This window comes from Ranitomeya imitator, chromosome 2 (genome assembly GCF_032444005.1).
Source record: "Ranitomeya imitator isolate aRanImi1 chromosome 2, aRanImi1.pri, whole genome shotgun sequence".
Classification (NCBI taxonomy): Eukaryota; Metazoa; Chordata; class Amphibia; order Anura; family Dendrobatidae; genus Ranitomeya; species Ranitomeya imitator.
In genome coordinates, this window is record NC_091283.1 from 831,743,744 (window position 1) to 831,759,435 (window position 15,692).

Below are 15,692 nucleotides of genomic sequence, written 5' to 3' on the forward strand. Positions count from 1 at the left end.
CTACTAACATTATTAGTGTGGAATATGCAAAAAAATGGGGATATGAGATGGTTTACAGTATGTAAACCATGTCTCATATCATGTCGGGTTTAGGAAGGAGATAGCAAAAGCCGGCAATTGAATTACCGGCTTTAAAGCTATCAAGCGCTGTATGAAATATTAATATATATACATATATGTGTCTCACTGACATATATATATATACCCCTATACTATGTGTACACATTTATTCTACCTATTCTACTGTAAGCTGTCAGTGTGATTTTACTGTACACCGCGCTGAATTGCCGACTTTTCTCTCTAACACCGCTGCGTATTTCCCGTAAGTCACACTGCTGGTCCGTGTGTATTCCGTATTTTTCTCGCCCCCATAGACTTTCATTGGCGGATTTTTTGCGCAATATGGTGACAAACGCAGCATGCTGCGATTTTCTACGGCCGTAGAAGACCGTATAATACGGATCAGTAAAATATGGCTGATAGGAAAAGGGGCATAAAGAAGCATTGTACCGTATGCAATCCGTATTTTCTGCACCTCTCTTACGTCCGTAAAACACGGTAGTGTGACGCCAGGCCTTAGAGAGAAGTGAGTTGGAGAGAGTAAGTTGGAAGTGTCAGTGCGCATCAGCAGAACTACAGCTCAAGCAAAACGTGAAGAAATTCCTTCCCCTGTTCCACACCAGGCCGTTATAGAGCAGCTAATCCAATGAAACGCATACAAATCTGCATGAAAGATGTATGTGTTTTTGTAGGCTAAATAAAGATCTAATATTAAACAAAACGTGACCACATGGGCCAATAAAAGAGCACCTTATTACTGCCATATGGAGTGCTGTTTCAACTTTTTTGACTCTAGATAGATAGTTAGATACATCTGTAGATAGATAGATAGATAGATAGATAGATATGAGATAGATATGAGATAGATAGATAGATAGATAGATCTATAAATAGACAGACATTAGATAGATAGATATGCAATAAAAAGAAGAGAATAATGCGGCACTCACCCCAACTTGGCTGTGAAGATTATGATCTTTATTGAAGAAAAAATAGAAAATACATCCGTCAGGACATCAGGTATGGAAGAGGGTGCGGTATAGGAGCTCGGACGACGGCCGTTTCCCACACACAGGTGCTTCGACGGGTCCGGGTAGTAGATTACAATACGTCATTTCCTTATAAAGGATATATGACGTCTAAACGTTATCCAAAAGTGTGAACTTAATCAACAAAACAAAGTGAAACAAATGTGACTGTGACTTAATCTAATATATAATTGCCTAGAATACTACTTCCTGTCCGGAGCTAATGTCCGGAGCTAATGTCCGGAGCTAATGTCCGGAGATAAGTGACGTCAACAGTGTCCAGTGTCTGATTGGTTGCCGCCTGCTGCGAGCGACCAATCAGAAACGTGCCGTACTGTGACACACTCCGCCCGCCATTTTGGTGTGATTTTTGAATTTTTACCTCACAGCAAGTTTCTACTGCGTGGAGGCGGGCCCAGTGACGCTGCTCTTCAAGCTCCTGCCGAATTTCGTCAAAAAAATGATAATACCATTTACCAAAACTATATATATTTAGTTGTGAAGTGGTTCAGTGACATTTTCACACCAATTTTGAACTTTTGTTTGGTGTTTTCTCCATATACTGCCTACTATTCACTGACTGTTATACTGAGAGACTGCCGTTTATTAACCTCTTCTTTGCCACATTGGGTATATTGCTCTATTATTTGCCACATAAGTAACATAGTAACATAGTAACATAGTAACATAGTTAGTAAGGCCGAAAAAAGACATTTGTCCATCCAGTTCAGCCTATATTCCATCATAATAAATCCCCAGATCTACGTCCTTCTACAGAACCTAATAATTGTATGATACAATATTGTTCTGCTCCAGGAAGACATCCAGGCCTCTCTTGAACCCCTCGACTGAGTTCGCCATCACCACCTCCTCAGGCAAGCAATTCCAGATTCTCACTGCCCTAAGAGTAAAGAATCCTCTTCTATGTTGGTGGAAAAACCTTCTCTCCTCCAGACGCAAAGAATGCCCCCTTGTGCCCGTCACCTTCCTTGGTATAAACAGATCTTTGGAGAAAAATGTGCAGTGGGAGCAGCTGCTGCTAAGGGTCCCCTTGCCCAGGGCGAGGGGACCCTTAGCAGCAGCTGCTCCCACTGCACATTTTCGCAGCACCAGTTTCTCAGCAGGTATTTCACTGAGAATTTTGAACCTTATTGATTTTTGTATTTAACAGATCTGCCTTTTCACTGCGATCTATTAACATATGTGGCACTTAGCAACTAGCCCCTATATTGCATATAGCTCATAATTGTGAGCATTTCATTGTCTTGAATATATGTTTTTAGGCTTCTGTCCCATCCACTGTTTATAGGCAGTATTTACTTGCATTTGCCAACTCAGCACTATATGGCAATATTTATTGCCAGCTGAGCTTTTTCTATCTTCCTGCCCTTTCCTCTCCCCTTTTTACTGCCATTCTTTGGATGTAAAGGCTTTACTTGAGCCTAATTGTTTTTCAATAGGGGTGCTTTTAATTATATTCTGCTTCATTGTGCACTTTACTACCCGCTGCTGCTATTGTTTCCCACCAATTTTTAGGGTATGTGCACACGTCGGGATTTTTAGCGTTTTTTTTTTTGCGGAATTTCGCTATAAAAACGCTATAATTCCGCATTAAAAATGCTAAAATTATGCATCCTATCATTTAGAATGCATTCCGGATTTTTTGTGCAGATGTAAGCTTTTTTTTCCGCAAAAAAAACACTTACCGCTAAAAATCCGGACATGCTCTATCTTTTTCCGGAATTTTTGTGGATTTCTAAGCCAAAATGACATTCCGGAAAAAAAAAAAAAAAATCCGCAAAAATTCCGCAAAAAAATCAGCGCAAAATCCGCGCAATTTCCGCGAGAAATCCGCACAAAAAAAAACACGCGGATTTCTGGCAGAAATCTCAGGATTTGCTCAGGAAAAAATCCTGACGTGTGCACATACCCTGAGGCTCTACTTTGCCCTGTCTTTTTAACAACTTTTACCTTGTTAATAAAGAAATTCTTTTAATTTACTACTTTGTTTCTCTTCACTTCAAATCTACTGGGTTCAGTTTTCCCCTTCATCAGGATTGACAAGTAACTTTCTAATTGATATTTATACTACAGAACATAACTTCCTGAGACGTGCCCCACAGGAAATTACATATCTTCATTCTGTTTAAACTATACTCTTGTCTTTTAAAACATCTATCTATGGCATACAAAATAAAGAGTAATAACAATAAAAATAATAACATTAATAAGTAATTTAAAAACAAATTAAAAAAAAAGTAAATAATAATATATATACAGTATATCTAAAAAAATGTAAATAAAAATAAAATAAATAAAATAAAAATAAATTTTTAAAAATAATATAACTTAACATATGGTTAAATAACATAAACCATCAAACTATTTTTTCTACTGAGATATTTAACCCTTTAGGTGTCAAACAATCCAGGCGGAAAATCCAAAACATCTGCCTTTTGCATAAATCCTTGAATCAGCAGACATAATACGGGACCTGTTCTATAGGTATTACTTTCAGACAGCTGAAATCAACACCATGCATTACTAATAAATGATTAGATACACTATAATTTTTAACTTTATGTATGGTGTTATACTTATGTTGTCATAAGTCAGTCAGGTCATTGTCCTGTTGAAAAATAAATGATGGTCCAACTAAACGAAAACCGGATGGAATAGCATGCCGCTGCAAGATGCTGTGGTAGCCATGCTGGTTCAGTATGCCTTCAATTTTGAATAAATCCCCAACAGTGTCACCAGCAAAGCACCTCCACACCATCACACCTCCTCCTCCATGCTTCACGGTGGGAACCAGGCACGTAGAGTCCATCCGTTCACCTTTTCTGCGTCACAAAGACACGGTGGTTGGAACCAAAGATCTCAAATTTGGACTCATCAGACCAAAGCACAGATTTCCACTGGTCTAATGTCCATTCCTTGTGTTCTTTAGCCCAAACAAGTCTCTTCTGCTTGTTGCCTGTCCTTTGCAGTGGTTTCCTAGAAGCTATTTTACCATGAAGGCCTGCTGCACAAAGTCTCCTCCTAACAGTTGTTGTAGAGATGTGTCTGTTGCTAGAACTCGGTGTGGCATTGACCTGGTTTCTAATCTGAGCTGCTGTTAACCTGCAATTTCTGAGGCTGGTGACTCGGATAAACTTATCCTCAGAAGCAGAGGTGACTCTTGGTCTTCCTTTCCTGGGGCGGTCCTCATGTGAGCCAGTTTCTTTGTAGCGCTTGATGGTTTTTGCCACTGCACTTGGGGACACTTTCAAAGTTTTCCCAATTTTTCGGACTGACTAACCTTCATTTCTTAAAGTAATGATGGCCACTCGTTTTTTCTTTACTTAGCTGCTTTTTTCTTGCCATAATACAAATTCTAACAGTCTATTCAGTAGGACTATCAGCTGTGTATCCACCAGACTTCTGCACAACACAACTGATGGCCCAACTCCATTTATAAGGCAAGAAATCCCACTTATTAAACATGACAGGGCACACCTGTGAAGTGAAAACCATTCCAGGTGACTACCTCTTGAAGCTCATCAAGAGAATGCCAAGAGTGTGCAAAGCAGTCAGCAAAGCAAAAGGTGGCTACTTTGGAGAACCTAGAATATAAGGCTGCAGTCACACATCCAGTATTTGGCCAGTATTTTACATTAGTATTTGTAAGCCAAAGCCAGGAGTGGAACAATTAGAGGAAAAGTAGAATAGAAACACGTCACCACTTCTGCATTTTTCACCCACCACTCCTGGTTTTGGCTTGCACATACTGATTTAAAATACTGACCAAATACTGCTAGTGTGACGGCAGCCTAAGACATATTTTCAGTTGTTTTACACTTTTTAGTTAAGTATATAATTCCACATGTGTTAATTCATAGTTTTGATGCCTTCAGTGTGAATGTACAATTTTCATAGTCAAGAAAATACAGAATAATCTTTAAATGAGAAGGTGTGTCCAAACTTTTGGTCTGTACTGTATATTTTTTTAGAATTTGTTTTAGAATTTTTTTTTTATTACTTATTATTAGTGTTATTATTATTATTGTTATTTTTTATTTTGCATAACTTATATAGATGTTTTAAAAGGCAATAATATAGTTTAAACAGAATGAAGATAGTGGATACGGAAAGTACCGTATATACTCGAGTATAAGCCGAGATATTCAGCCCAAAAAATGGGCTGAAAGTGCCCCTCTCGGCTTATACTCGAGTCATGGTCGGCAGGGAGGTCGGCGGGTGAGGGGGAGCGACGATGGTCTCATACTCACCTGCTCCTGGCACTCCTGACGCGGTCCCTGCATGTTCCATGGTCTCTGGCGCTGGCAGATTCTTCCTCTGTTCAGCGGTCACTGGTACCGCTCATTAAAGTAATGAATATGGACTCCACTCCCATAGAGGTGGAGCCACATATTCATTACTGTAATGAGCGGTACCAGTGACCGCTGAACAGAGGAAGAAGCTGCTGCCGCAGGAGACCATCTGTCCGGGATAAGCTGCCAAGGACAGCGCCGGAAGCAGGTGAGTATTTCATATTCACCTTTCCTCGTTCCACCATTTTTCAAGACCTGTAGTGTCTCCATTTTTTGTGATCTTGGGCTGGGTGAGGGCCTATGTTTTGCACGGTGAGCTGATTTTTTTTATTTTATTGTAGATACGATCTTTTAATCGCCCGTTATTGCATTTTATTGAATTTTTTCTCGTTGCACAGTTTAGCGATTGGGTTAATTCTTTTTTTATATTGCTAGAGCAGGCGATTCTGAATGCAGCAATGCCAAATATGTCTATGTTTTATTTTTTTTTATTGTTTTATTTTGAATGGCATGATTTGAACTTTTATATTTTTTTATTTTTTTGAAATATTTTTTAAAACATTTTGTTTTTACTTTTTTGCATTACTTTAATAGTCTCCATGGGAGACTAGAAACTGCACTACTTTGATCAGCTCTGCTACATACAGTACAGGCAATGATCAGATCGCATGTATGTAGCAGAAATGCTCATTTGCTATGAGCGCCAACCACCGGCAACATAGAGGTCTGCTAGAGACCTCTAGTTGTCATGCCAACCCATCAGTGACCAGCAATCACGTGACGGGGTCACCGATGGACGGGATTTACGGTGCGCATTTAAAGGCGCGAGTTTAATGCCATTGTCACAGATTGACAGCGGCATTTAACTAGTTAACAGCAGCGGGTGGATAGCGATTCCACCTACGGCTGTTAGATGCACTTAGCTGTTCAAAACAGCTGACATGTGCCTGTAAAGATTTAGGCTCAGAGCCGGAGCCCACATCAAAGACAGGGATCCCAACGTGGGTGTACTTTTACACCAAACATTGTAAAGGGGTTAAACAAAGGTATGAGGGCTTGTCTTTTGCAGGATGAGTTGTACTTTTAAATGGCACAATTAATTTTACTATATAGTGTACTTGAAAAAGTAAAAAAAAAAATCCAAGTGGGGTGAAATTGGAAAAACAAAATGCAATTCCTCAATAGTTTTGCGAGTTTTTTTATTTACCATATTCACTATATGGTAAAACTGACCTGGAAATATGATTCTTCAGGACAGTCTTAGTATGCATATACCAAACATGTATACCGTAGTTTATATTTTATTTAAGTGGTGAAAAAAATTCCGAAATTCGCATGAAAAAATGTTTTTTTTGCATTTGTCTCTATTTTCCAAGACTCGTAACATTCTCCTTTTTTAGGATCTGGGGCTGGGTGAGAGATTAGTTTTTGCACCTTGAGCTGATGTTTTTATTGATACCATTTTGGGGTAGATACGATGTTTTGATCGCTTCTTATTGCGTTCTATTGCAATGTTGCGGCAGCCACAAAAAAACGCAATTCTGGTGTTTTGATTTTTTTTCTCGTTAAGCTGTTTAGCAATCAGATTATTTTATTTTAGATTTTGGTAGGACATTTCTGAATGCAGCCATACAAAATGTGTATTTTTAATTTTTTTTTTCAGTGTGTTAAAAAGTAGATGATTTGAATGTTTGTATTGCATTGTATTTTTTCATATATTTTTTTAATTATTATTTTATTACTTTAATAGTCCCCTTATGAGACTTGAAACTGCAATCGTTCGATCTCCTGTGCTATACATAGCAGGGCTTCATCACTGCTATGTATAGCAGAAATCACAATCACCTATGAATGCTGGCCACGAGCCGGCATTCATAAGAGTATCATAACGACAGGCACTGGAGTGTTCTGCAGACCCTCAGATCTCATGGCAACCCATCTGCGCCCTGCGATAACGTAAGGGGTGCGCCGATGAGAACGTGGAATAATGCACCCCCCTGGCGGCACGTGTTAAATCCCGCTGTTAGAGATTGAGGTCATATGTAGGGCAGCACAGTGGCTCAGTGGTTAGCACTGCAGTGCTGAGGTCCTGGCTTCAAATCCCACCAAGGACAACACCTGCAAGGAGTTTGTATGTTCTCCCCGTGTTTGCGTGGGTTTCCTCTGGATTTACCAGTTTCCTTGCACACACCAAATACATAGTGATAGGGACTTTAGATTGTGAGCCTCAATGGCTTCATTGATGATAATGTGTGTAAAGCAATGCGGAATATGATAACACTATATAAGCAATGCGTAATAAATAATGTGGCGTGAATGGGTTAAACAATAAATTATATTGCTTGAATATGCCCTCAATTCTTAATTTTTGAGGTTCTACCTTAACCCCTTTACCCCCAAGGGTGGTTTGCACGTTAATGACCGGGCCAATTATTACAATTCTGACCACTGTCCCTTTATGAGGTTATAACTCTGGAACGCTTCAACGGATTCCAGTGATTTTGACATTGTTTTCTCGTGACATATTGTACTTCATGATAGTGGTAAAAATTATTTGATAGTATCTGCGTTTATTTGTGAAAAAAACGGAAATTTGGCGAAAATTTCGCAATTTTCCAACTTTGAATTTTTATGCAATTAAATCACAGAGATATGTCACACAAAATACATAAGTAACATTTCCCACATGTCTACTTTACATCAGCACAATTTTGGAACCAAAATTTTTTTTTGTCAGGGAGTTATAAGGGTTAAAAGTTGACCAGCAATTTCTCATTTTTACAACACCATTTTTTTTTTTAGGGACCACATTTCATTTGAAGTCATTTTGAGGGGTCTATATGATAGAAAATACCCAAGTGTGACACCATTCTAAAAACTGCTCCCCTCATGGTGCTCAAAACCATATTCAAGAAGTTTATTAACCCTTCTGGTGCTTCACAGGAATTTTTGGAATGTTTAAATAAAAATGAACATTTAACTTTTTTTTCACACAAAATTTATTTCAGCTCCAATTTGTTTTATTTTACCAAGGGTAACAGGAGAAAATGGACCCCAAAAGTTGTTGTACAATTTGTCCTGAGTACACCGATACCCCATATGTGGGGGTAAACCACTGTTTGGGCGCATGGCAGAGCTCGGAAGGGAAGGAGCGTCATTTGACTTTTCAATGCAAAATTGACTGGAATCGAGATGGGACACCATGTTGCGTTTGGAGAGCCACTGATGTGCCTAAACATTGAAACCCCCCACAAGTGACACCATTTTGGAAAGTAGACCCCCTAAGGAACTTATCTAGAGGTGTGGTGACCACTTTGGCCCACCAAGTGCATCACAGAAGTTTATAATGCAGAACCGTAAAAATAAAAAATCATATTTTTTCACAAAAATTATCTTTTCGCCCCCAATTTTTTATTTTCCCAAGGGTAAGAGAAGAAATTGGACCCCAAAAGTTGTTGTACAATTTGTCCTGAGTACACTGATACCCCATATGTGGAGGTAAACCACTGTTTGGGCGCATGGGAGAGCTCGGAAGGGAAGGAGCGCCGTTTGACTTTTCAATGCAAAATTGACAGGAATTGAGATGGGACGCCATGTTGCGTTTGGAGAGCCACTGATGTGCCTAAACATTGAAACCCCCCACAAGTGACACCATTTTGGAAAGTAGACCCCCTAAGGAACTTATCTAGATGTGTTTTGAGCGCTTTGACCCACCAAGGGCTTCACAGAAGTTTATAATGCAGAGCTGTAAAAATAAAACAAAAATTTTTTCCCACAAAAATTATTTTTTTAGCCCCCAGTTTTGTATTTTCCCGAGGGTAACAGGAGAAATCTGACCCCAAAATTTGTTGTCCAATTTGTCCTGAGTGCGCTGATACCCCATAAGTGGGGGGGGGGGGAACCACTGTTTGGGCGCATGGGAGGGCTCGGAAGGGAAGGAGTGCCATTTGGAATGCAGACTTAAATGGAATAGTCTGCAGGCGTAACATTGCGTTTGCAGAGCCCCTAATGTACCTAAACAGTAGAGACCCCCCCACAAGTGACCCCATATTGGAAACTAGACCCCCCAGGGAACTCATCTAGATGTGTTGTGAGAACTTTGAACCCCCAAGTGTTTCACTACAGTTTATAACGCAGAGCCGTGAAAATAAAAAATCTTTTTTTTCCCCACAAAAATTATTTTTTAGCCCCCAGTTTTGTATTTTTTCAAAGGTAACAGGAGAAATTGGACCCCAAAAGTTGTTGTCCTATTTATCCTGAGTACGCTGATACCCCATATGTTGGGGTAAACCCCTGTTTGGGCACACGGGAGAGCTCGGAAGGGAAGGAGCACTGTTTTACTTTTTCAACGCAGAATTGGCTGGAATTGAGATCGGATGCCATGTCGTGTTTGGAGAGCCCTGATGTGCCTAAACAGTGGAAACCCCCCAATTATAACTGAAACCCCAATCCAACAACACCCCTAACCCTAATCCCAACAGTAACCCTAACACACCCCTAACCCTAATCCCAACCCTATTCCCAACTGTAAATGTAATCTAAACCCTAACCCTAACTTTAGCCCCAACCCTAACTTTAGCCCCAACCCTAACTGTAGCCCCAGCCCTAACCCTAGCCCTAACCCTAGCCCTAATGGGAAAATGGAAATAAATACATTTTTTTTATTTTTCCCTAACTAAGGGGGTGATGAAGGGGGGTTTGATTTACTTTTATAGAGTTTTTTAGCGGATTTTTATGATTGGCAGCTGTCACACACTGAAAGACGCTTTTTATTGCAAAAAATATTTTTTGCGTTACCACATTTTGAGAGCTATAATTTTTCCATATTTTGGTCCACAGAGTCATGTGAGGTCTTGTTTTTTGCGGGACGAGTTGACGTTTTTATTGGTAACATTTTCGGGCACGTGACATTTTTTGATCGCTTTTTCTTCTGATTTTTGTGAGGAAGAATGACCAAAAACCAGCTATTCATGAATTTCTTTTGGGGGAGGCGTTTATACCATTCCGCGTTTGGTAAAATTGATAAAGCAGTTTTATTCTTCGGGTCAGTACGATTACAGCGATACCTCATTTATATCATTTTTTTATGTTTTGGCGCTTTTATACGATAAAAACTATTTTACAGAAAAAATAATTATTTTTGCATCGTTTTATTCTCAGGACTATAACTTTTTTATTTTTTTGCTGATGATGCTGCATGGTGGCTCGTTTTTTGCGGGACAAGATGACGCTTTCAGCGGTACCATGGTTATTTATATCTGTCCTTTTGATCACGTGTTACTCCACTTTTTGTTTGGCGGTATGATAATAAAGCGTTGTTTTTTGCCTCGTTTTTTTTTTTTTTTTTCTTACGGTGTTTACTGAAGGGGTTAACTAGTGGGCCAGTTTTATAGGTTGGGTCGTTACGGACGCGGCGATACTAAATATGTGTACTTTTATTTTTTTTGCTTTTTTATTTAGATGAAGAAATGTATTTATGGGAATAATATTTTTTTTTACACATTTGGAAAAAATTTGTTTTACTTTTTTATTTTGTCCCAGGGGGGGACATCACAGATCAGTGATCTGACAGTTTGCACAGCACTCTGTCAGATCACTGATCTGACATGCAGCGCTGCAGGCTTCACAGTGCCTGCTCTGAGCAGGCTCTGTGAAGCCACCTCTCTGCAGGACCTGGATCCGCGGCCATCTTGGATCCGGGCCTGGAGCAAGCAGGGAGGGAGGTAAGACCCTCGCAGCAACGCGATCACATCGCGTTGCTGCGGGGGGCTCAGGGAAGCCTGCAGGGAGCCCCCTCCCTGCGTGGTGCTTCCCTGCACCGCCGGCACATCGTGATCATCTTTGATCGCGGTGTGCCAGGGGTTAATGTGTCGGGGGCGGTCCGAGACCGCTCCTGGCACATAGTGACGGATGTCAGCTGCGATAGGCAGCTGACACCCGGCCGCGATCGGCGGCGCTCCCCCCGTGAGCGCTGCCGATCGCATATGACGTACTATCCCGTCCGTGGTCATAGGGGCCCACCCCACCTCGACGGGATAGTACGTCTAATGTCAGAAAGGGGTTAAGGACCTTCACGGTTCCTGAGAGAGCCTTGTTGTATCAGAAATGGCAATACAATCCTATTCAGGGTGGGGTATGCTACATCTTCTTGCACAGCTGGTGAGCAGTGCCTAAGTGCAATCAATGACTTCAAATAAATAGATGAATGGTCCTGCATCTCTTAATAATAAAACACTAAGGCCGGGGACACACACAACGTATAAAAAAGCGGTCCGTTTTTGAAGGACGAGAATCGCACAAATGTTACCAAAACAGTGATCCGTGTGCAGTGCGAGGATGCGATTTTCTCGCATCAAATGATGCGTTTGACATCCGTATGGCGAGATTTTCTCACACACTTGCAAAATGAGCAAATAATGGCTGAGCCTCTCCTGTCACCTGCCCAATGCCTGAGAATTTCTCGCAAGTCACACTGACGGTCCGTGTTCTGTGCTATTTTTTCTCACCCCCATAGACTTTCATTGGCGATTCTCGGCCGAGATATGCTGACAATCGCAGCATGCCGAGATTTCACTCGGATCCTGAATACGGCCGAGAAAATATCGGATGATGGGAGCTGCCCCATAGATTAACATTGGGACGAGCGCTATGATTTTTTTATCGCATTGCACTCGTCCGTATTACGGTCTAGTGTGACCCCGGCCTAAGGTTACTTTCACACTAGCGTCGTACACGGCCCGTCGCAGTGCGTCGGGCCGACGTACCGACGCTAGCGTTGTTTGTGGTGCACAACGGGTGCAGCGGATGCTGTTTTTAAACGCATCCGCTGCCCCATTGTGAGGTGCGGGGAGGAGGGGGCGGAGTTTCGGAAAATGCGTTCTCGACGCAGCAAAAAACGTTGCAAGCAACGTTTTTTGCTGCCGACGGTCCGCCACAACACGACACAACCGTCGCACGACGGTTGCGACGTGTGTCAAAGCGTCGCAATGCGTCGCTAATGCTAGTCTATGGACAAAAAACGCATCCTGCAAGCACTTTTGCAGGATGCGTTTTTTTGCCAAAACGTCGCATTGCGACGTATGCACAAAAACGCTAGTGTGAAAGTAGCCTAAAGAAGCATTATTAAACTTGCAGATTGTCTTCTGTGTCCTCCTGATTGGCGACTACACGGAGATCACTGTTATTACTACTCAGATGTTACAGGAAGAACATGGAGCCAGAGCCGGGATTATTGTAAGATGATGGGAGCCGATCTAGTGGTCATAAAGGACCAGGAACAGCAGGTAAGATGTCTGTGTCCATATATAAGGATAATATAGGACTAGATGACTGACCCCATATATAAGGATAATATAGGACTAGATGACCGGCCCCATATATAAGAATAATATAGGACTAGATGATCGTTCAGATATATGAGAATAATAAAGGACTAGATGACCGCTCCCATATATGAGAATAATATAGGACTAGATGACAGCTCCCATATATAAGGATAATATAGGACTAGATGACCGGCCCCATATATAAGGATAATATAGGACTAGATGATCGGCCCCATATATAAGGATAATATAGGACTAGATGACCGGCCCCATATATAAGAATAATATAGGACTAGATGATTGTTCAGATATATGAGAATAATATAGGACTAGATGACAGCTCCCATATATAAGGATAATATAGGACTAGATGACCGGCCCCATATATAAGGATAATATAGGACTAGATGATCGGCCCCATATATAAGGATAATATAGGACTAGATGACCGGCCCCATATATAAGAATAATATAGGACTAGATGATTGTTCAGATATATGAGAATAATATTGGACTAGATGACCGCTCCCATATATAAGGATAAAATAAGACTAGATGACTGGCTCCATATATAGGGTGGTGATGTTTTATGGTTGGTGATGGGGTGGGGGGGCGGGATTATATTTGGTGATGTGGTGGGGGCGGGATTATGTGTGGTGATGTGGTGGGGGGGCGGCATTATATGTGGTGATGTGGTGGGGGGCGGGATTATGCATGGTGATGTGGTGGGGGTCGAGATTATGCGTGGTGATGTGTTGGGGGCAGGATTATGTGGTGATGTGGTGGGGGCAGAGCTACTGTGCAGGGTGCGGGATTAGCGAGTGTGATGTGGGGGGAGGGATTATGTGTGATGTGGTGGGGGGAATGATTATGTGTGGTAATGTGATGGGGGGCGGGAATACATGTGGTAATGTGGTGGGGGGACGGGATTATGGGTGGTAATGTGGTGGGAGGGCGGGATTATGGGTGGTAAAGGTGTGGGGGGCGGGATTATGGGTGGTGATGGGGTGGGGGGGCGAAATTGTGTGCGGTGATGGGTTGGGGGCGAGATTGTGTGTGGTATGTGTTGGGGGGCGGGATTGTGTGTGGTGGTGTGGTGGGGGGCGGGATTATGTGTGGTAATGTGGTGGGGGGCGGGATTATGCGTGGTGATGTGGTGGGGGGCGGGATTATGCGTGGTGATGTGTTGGGGTGGGATTATGTGGTGATGTGGTTGGGGCGGAGCTACTGTGCAGGGGGTGGGATTAGCGAGCGTGATGTGGGGGGCGGGATTGTGTGTGGTGATGTGGTGGGGGCAGGTGTTGTGAATTCTGTGGCAGAGCTCCCTCCTGTGGTCACAAGTGGTACTTCGGCTGATTCTCTCTGTGAGCTTCCGTTGGTGGAGGAGAGTGGTACTGCGGCTTCTGAGTTTCCTTCCCCAGGTGATGTGGTGAAGTCGTTAGGTGCTGCTCTATTTAACTCCACCTAGTGCTTTGATCCTGGCCTCCAGTCAATGTTCTAGTATTGGACCCGTTTCCTCCTGGATCGTTCCTGTGGCCTGCTGCTCTCATAGCTAAGTTCCGCTTTTGCTATTTTGTTTTCTGTTTTTTCTGTCCAGCTTGCTTATTTGTTTTTTTCTTGCTTGCTGGAAGCTCTGGGACGCAGAGGGTGTACCTCCGTGCCGTTAGTTCGGTACGGAGGGTCTTTTTGCCCCCTTTGCGTGGTTTTTTTTGTAGGGTTTTGTGTTGACCGCAAAGTTACCTTTCCTATCCTCGCTCTGTTCATAAAGTCGGGCCTCACTTTGCTAAATCTATTTCATCTCTACGTTTGTCTTTTCATCTTTACTCACAGTCATTATATGTGGGGGCTGCCTTTTCCTTTGGGGTATTTTTCTGAGGCAAGGTAGGCTTATTTTCTATCTTCAGGCTAGCTAGTTTCTCAGGCTGTGCCGAGTTGCATAGGTAGCGTTAGGCGCAATCCACGGCTGCCTCTAGTGTGTGTTGGAGAGGATTAGGGATTGCGGTCAGCAGAGTTCCCACGTCTCAGAGCTCGTTCTATGTTTTTGGGTTATTGTCAGGTCACTGTATGTGCTCTGACTTCTATGTCCATTGTGGTACTGAATTACCTTACCATAACAGGCAGGATTGTGTGCGATGATGGGGTGGGAGGGCAGTATTGTGTGCGGTGATGGGGTGGGAGGGCAGTATTGTGTGCGGTGATGTGGTGGGGGGCAGGATTGTGTGCAGTGATGGGTTGGAGTGTGGGATTGTGTGCGGTGATGGTTTGGGGGGCGTGATTGTGTGAGTTGATGGGGTGGGGCGTGATTGTGTGTGGTGATGGGTTGGGGGGTGGGATTGTGTGCGGTGGTGGGTTGGGGGCGTGATTGTGTGCGGTGATGGGTTGGGGGCGGGATTGTGTGCGGTGATGGGTTGGGGGCGAGATTGTGTGCGGTGATGTGTTGGGTGGGATTGTGTGTGGTGATGTGGTGGGGGCAGAGCTACTGTGAAGGGGGCGGGATTAGCAAGTAATCACGAATATATATATATATATATATATATATATATATATATATATATATAGATATATATATAGATATAGATATAGATATAGGACTAGGGGTTGGGGGACGGGATTGTGCGCGGTGATAGGTTGAGGGCAAGATTGTGTGCGGTGATGGGTTAGGGGGCGGGATTGTGTGCGGTGATGGGTTGGGGGGTGGGATTGTGTGTGGTGATGTGGTGGGGGGCGGAGCTACTGTGCAGGGGGCGGGATTAGCGAGTAATCACGATGATTATATATATATATATATATACACACACACATATATATATACACATACAGTTAGGGCCAGAAATATTTGGACAGTGACACAATGTTCGCGAGTTGGGCTCTGAATTCCACCACATTGGATTTGAAATGAAACCTCTACAACAGAATTCAAGTGCAGATTATAACGTTTAATTTGAAGGGTTGAACAAAAATATCTG

General features: G+C 42.5%; 1 protein-coding gene across 1 annotated transcript in view; it reads left to right on the forward strand.

Moving 5' to 3' along the window:
- Positions 1-14,893, forward strand: part of LOC138666857 (C-type lectin domain family 4 member A-like) — an 84,310-nt gene extending 69,417 nt beyond the window's left edge. The window contains exons 6-7 of the mRNA XM_069755036.1: positions 12,536-12,684; positions 14,783-14,893. Coding sequence (XP_069611137.1) covers positions 12,536-12,684; positions 14,783-14,893 — 260 coding nt within the window. The remainder of the gene's footprint in view (positions 1-12,535; positions 12,685-14,782) is intronic.
- The last annotated feature ends 799 nt before the right edge of the window (positions 14,894-15,692 follow it).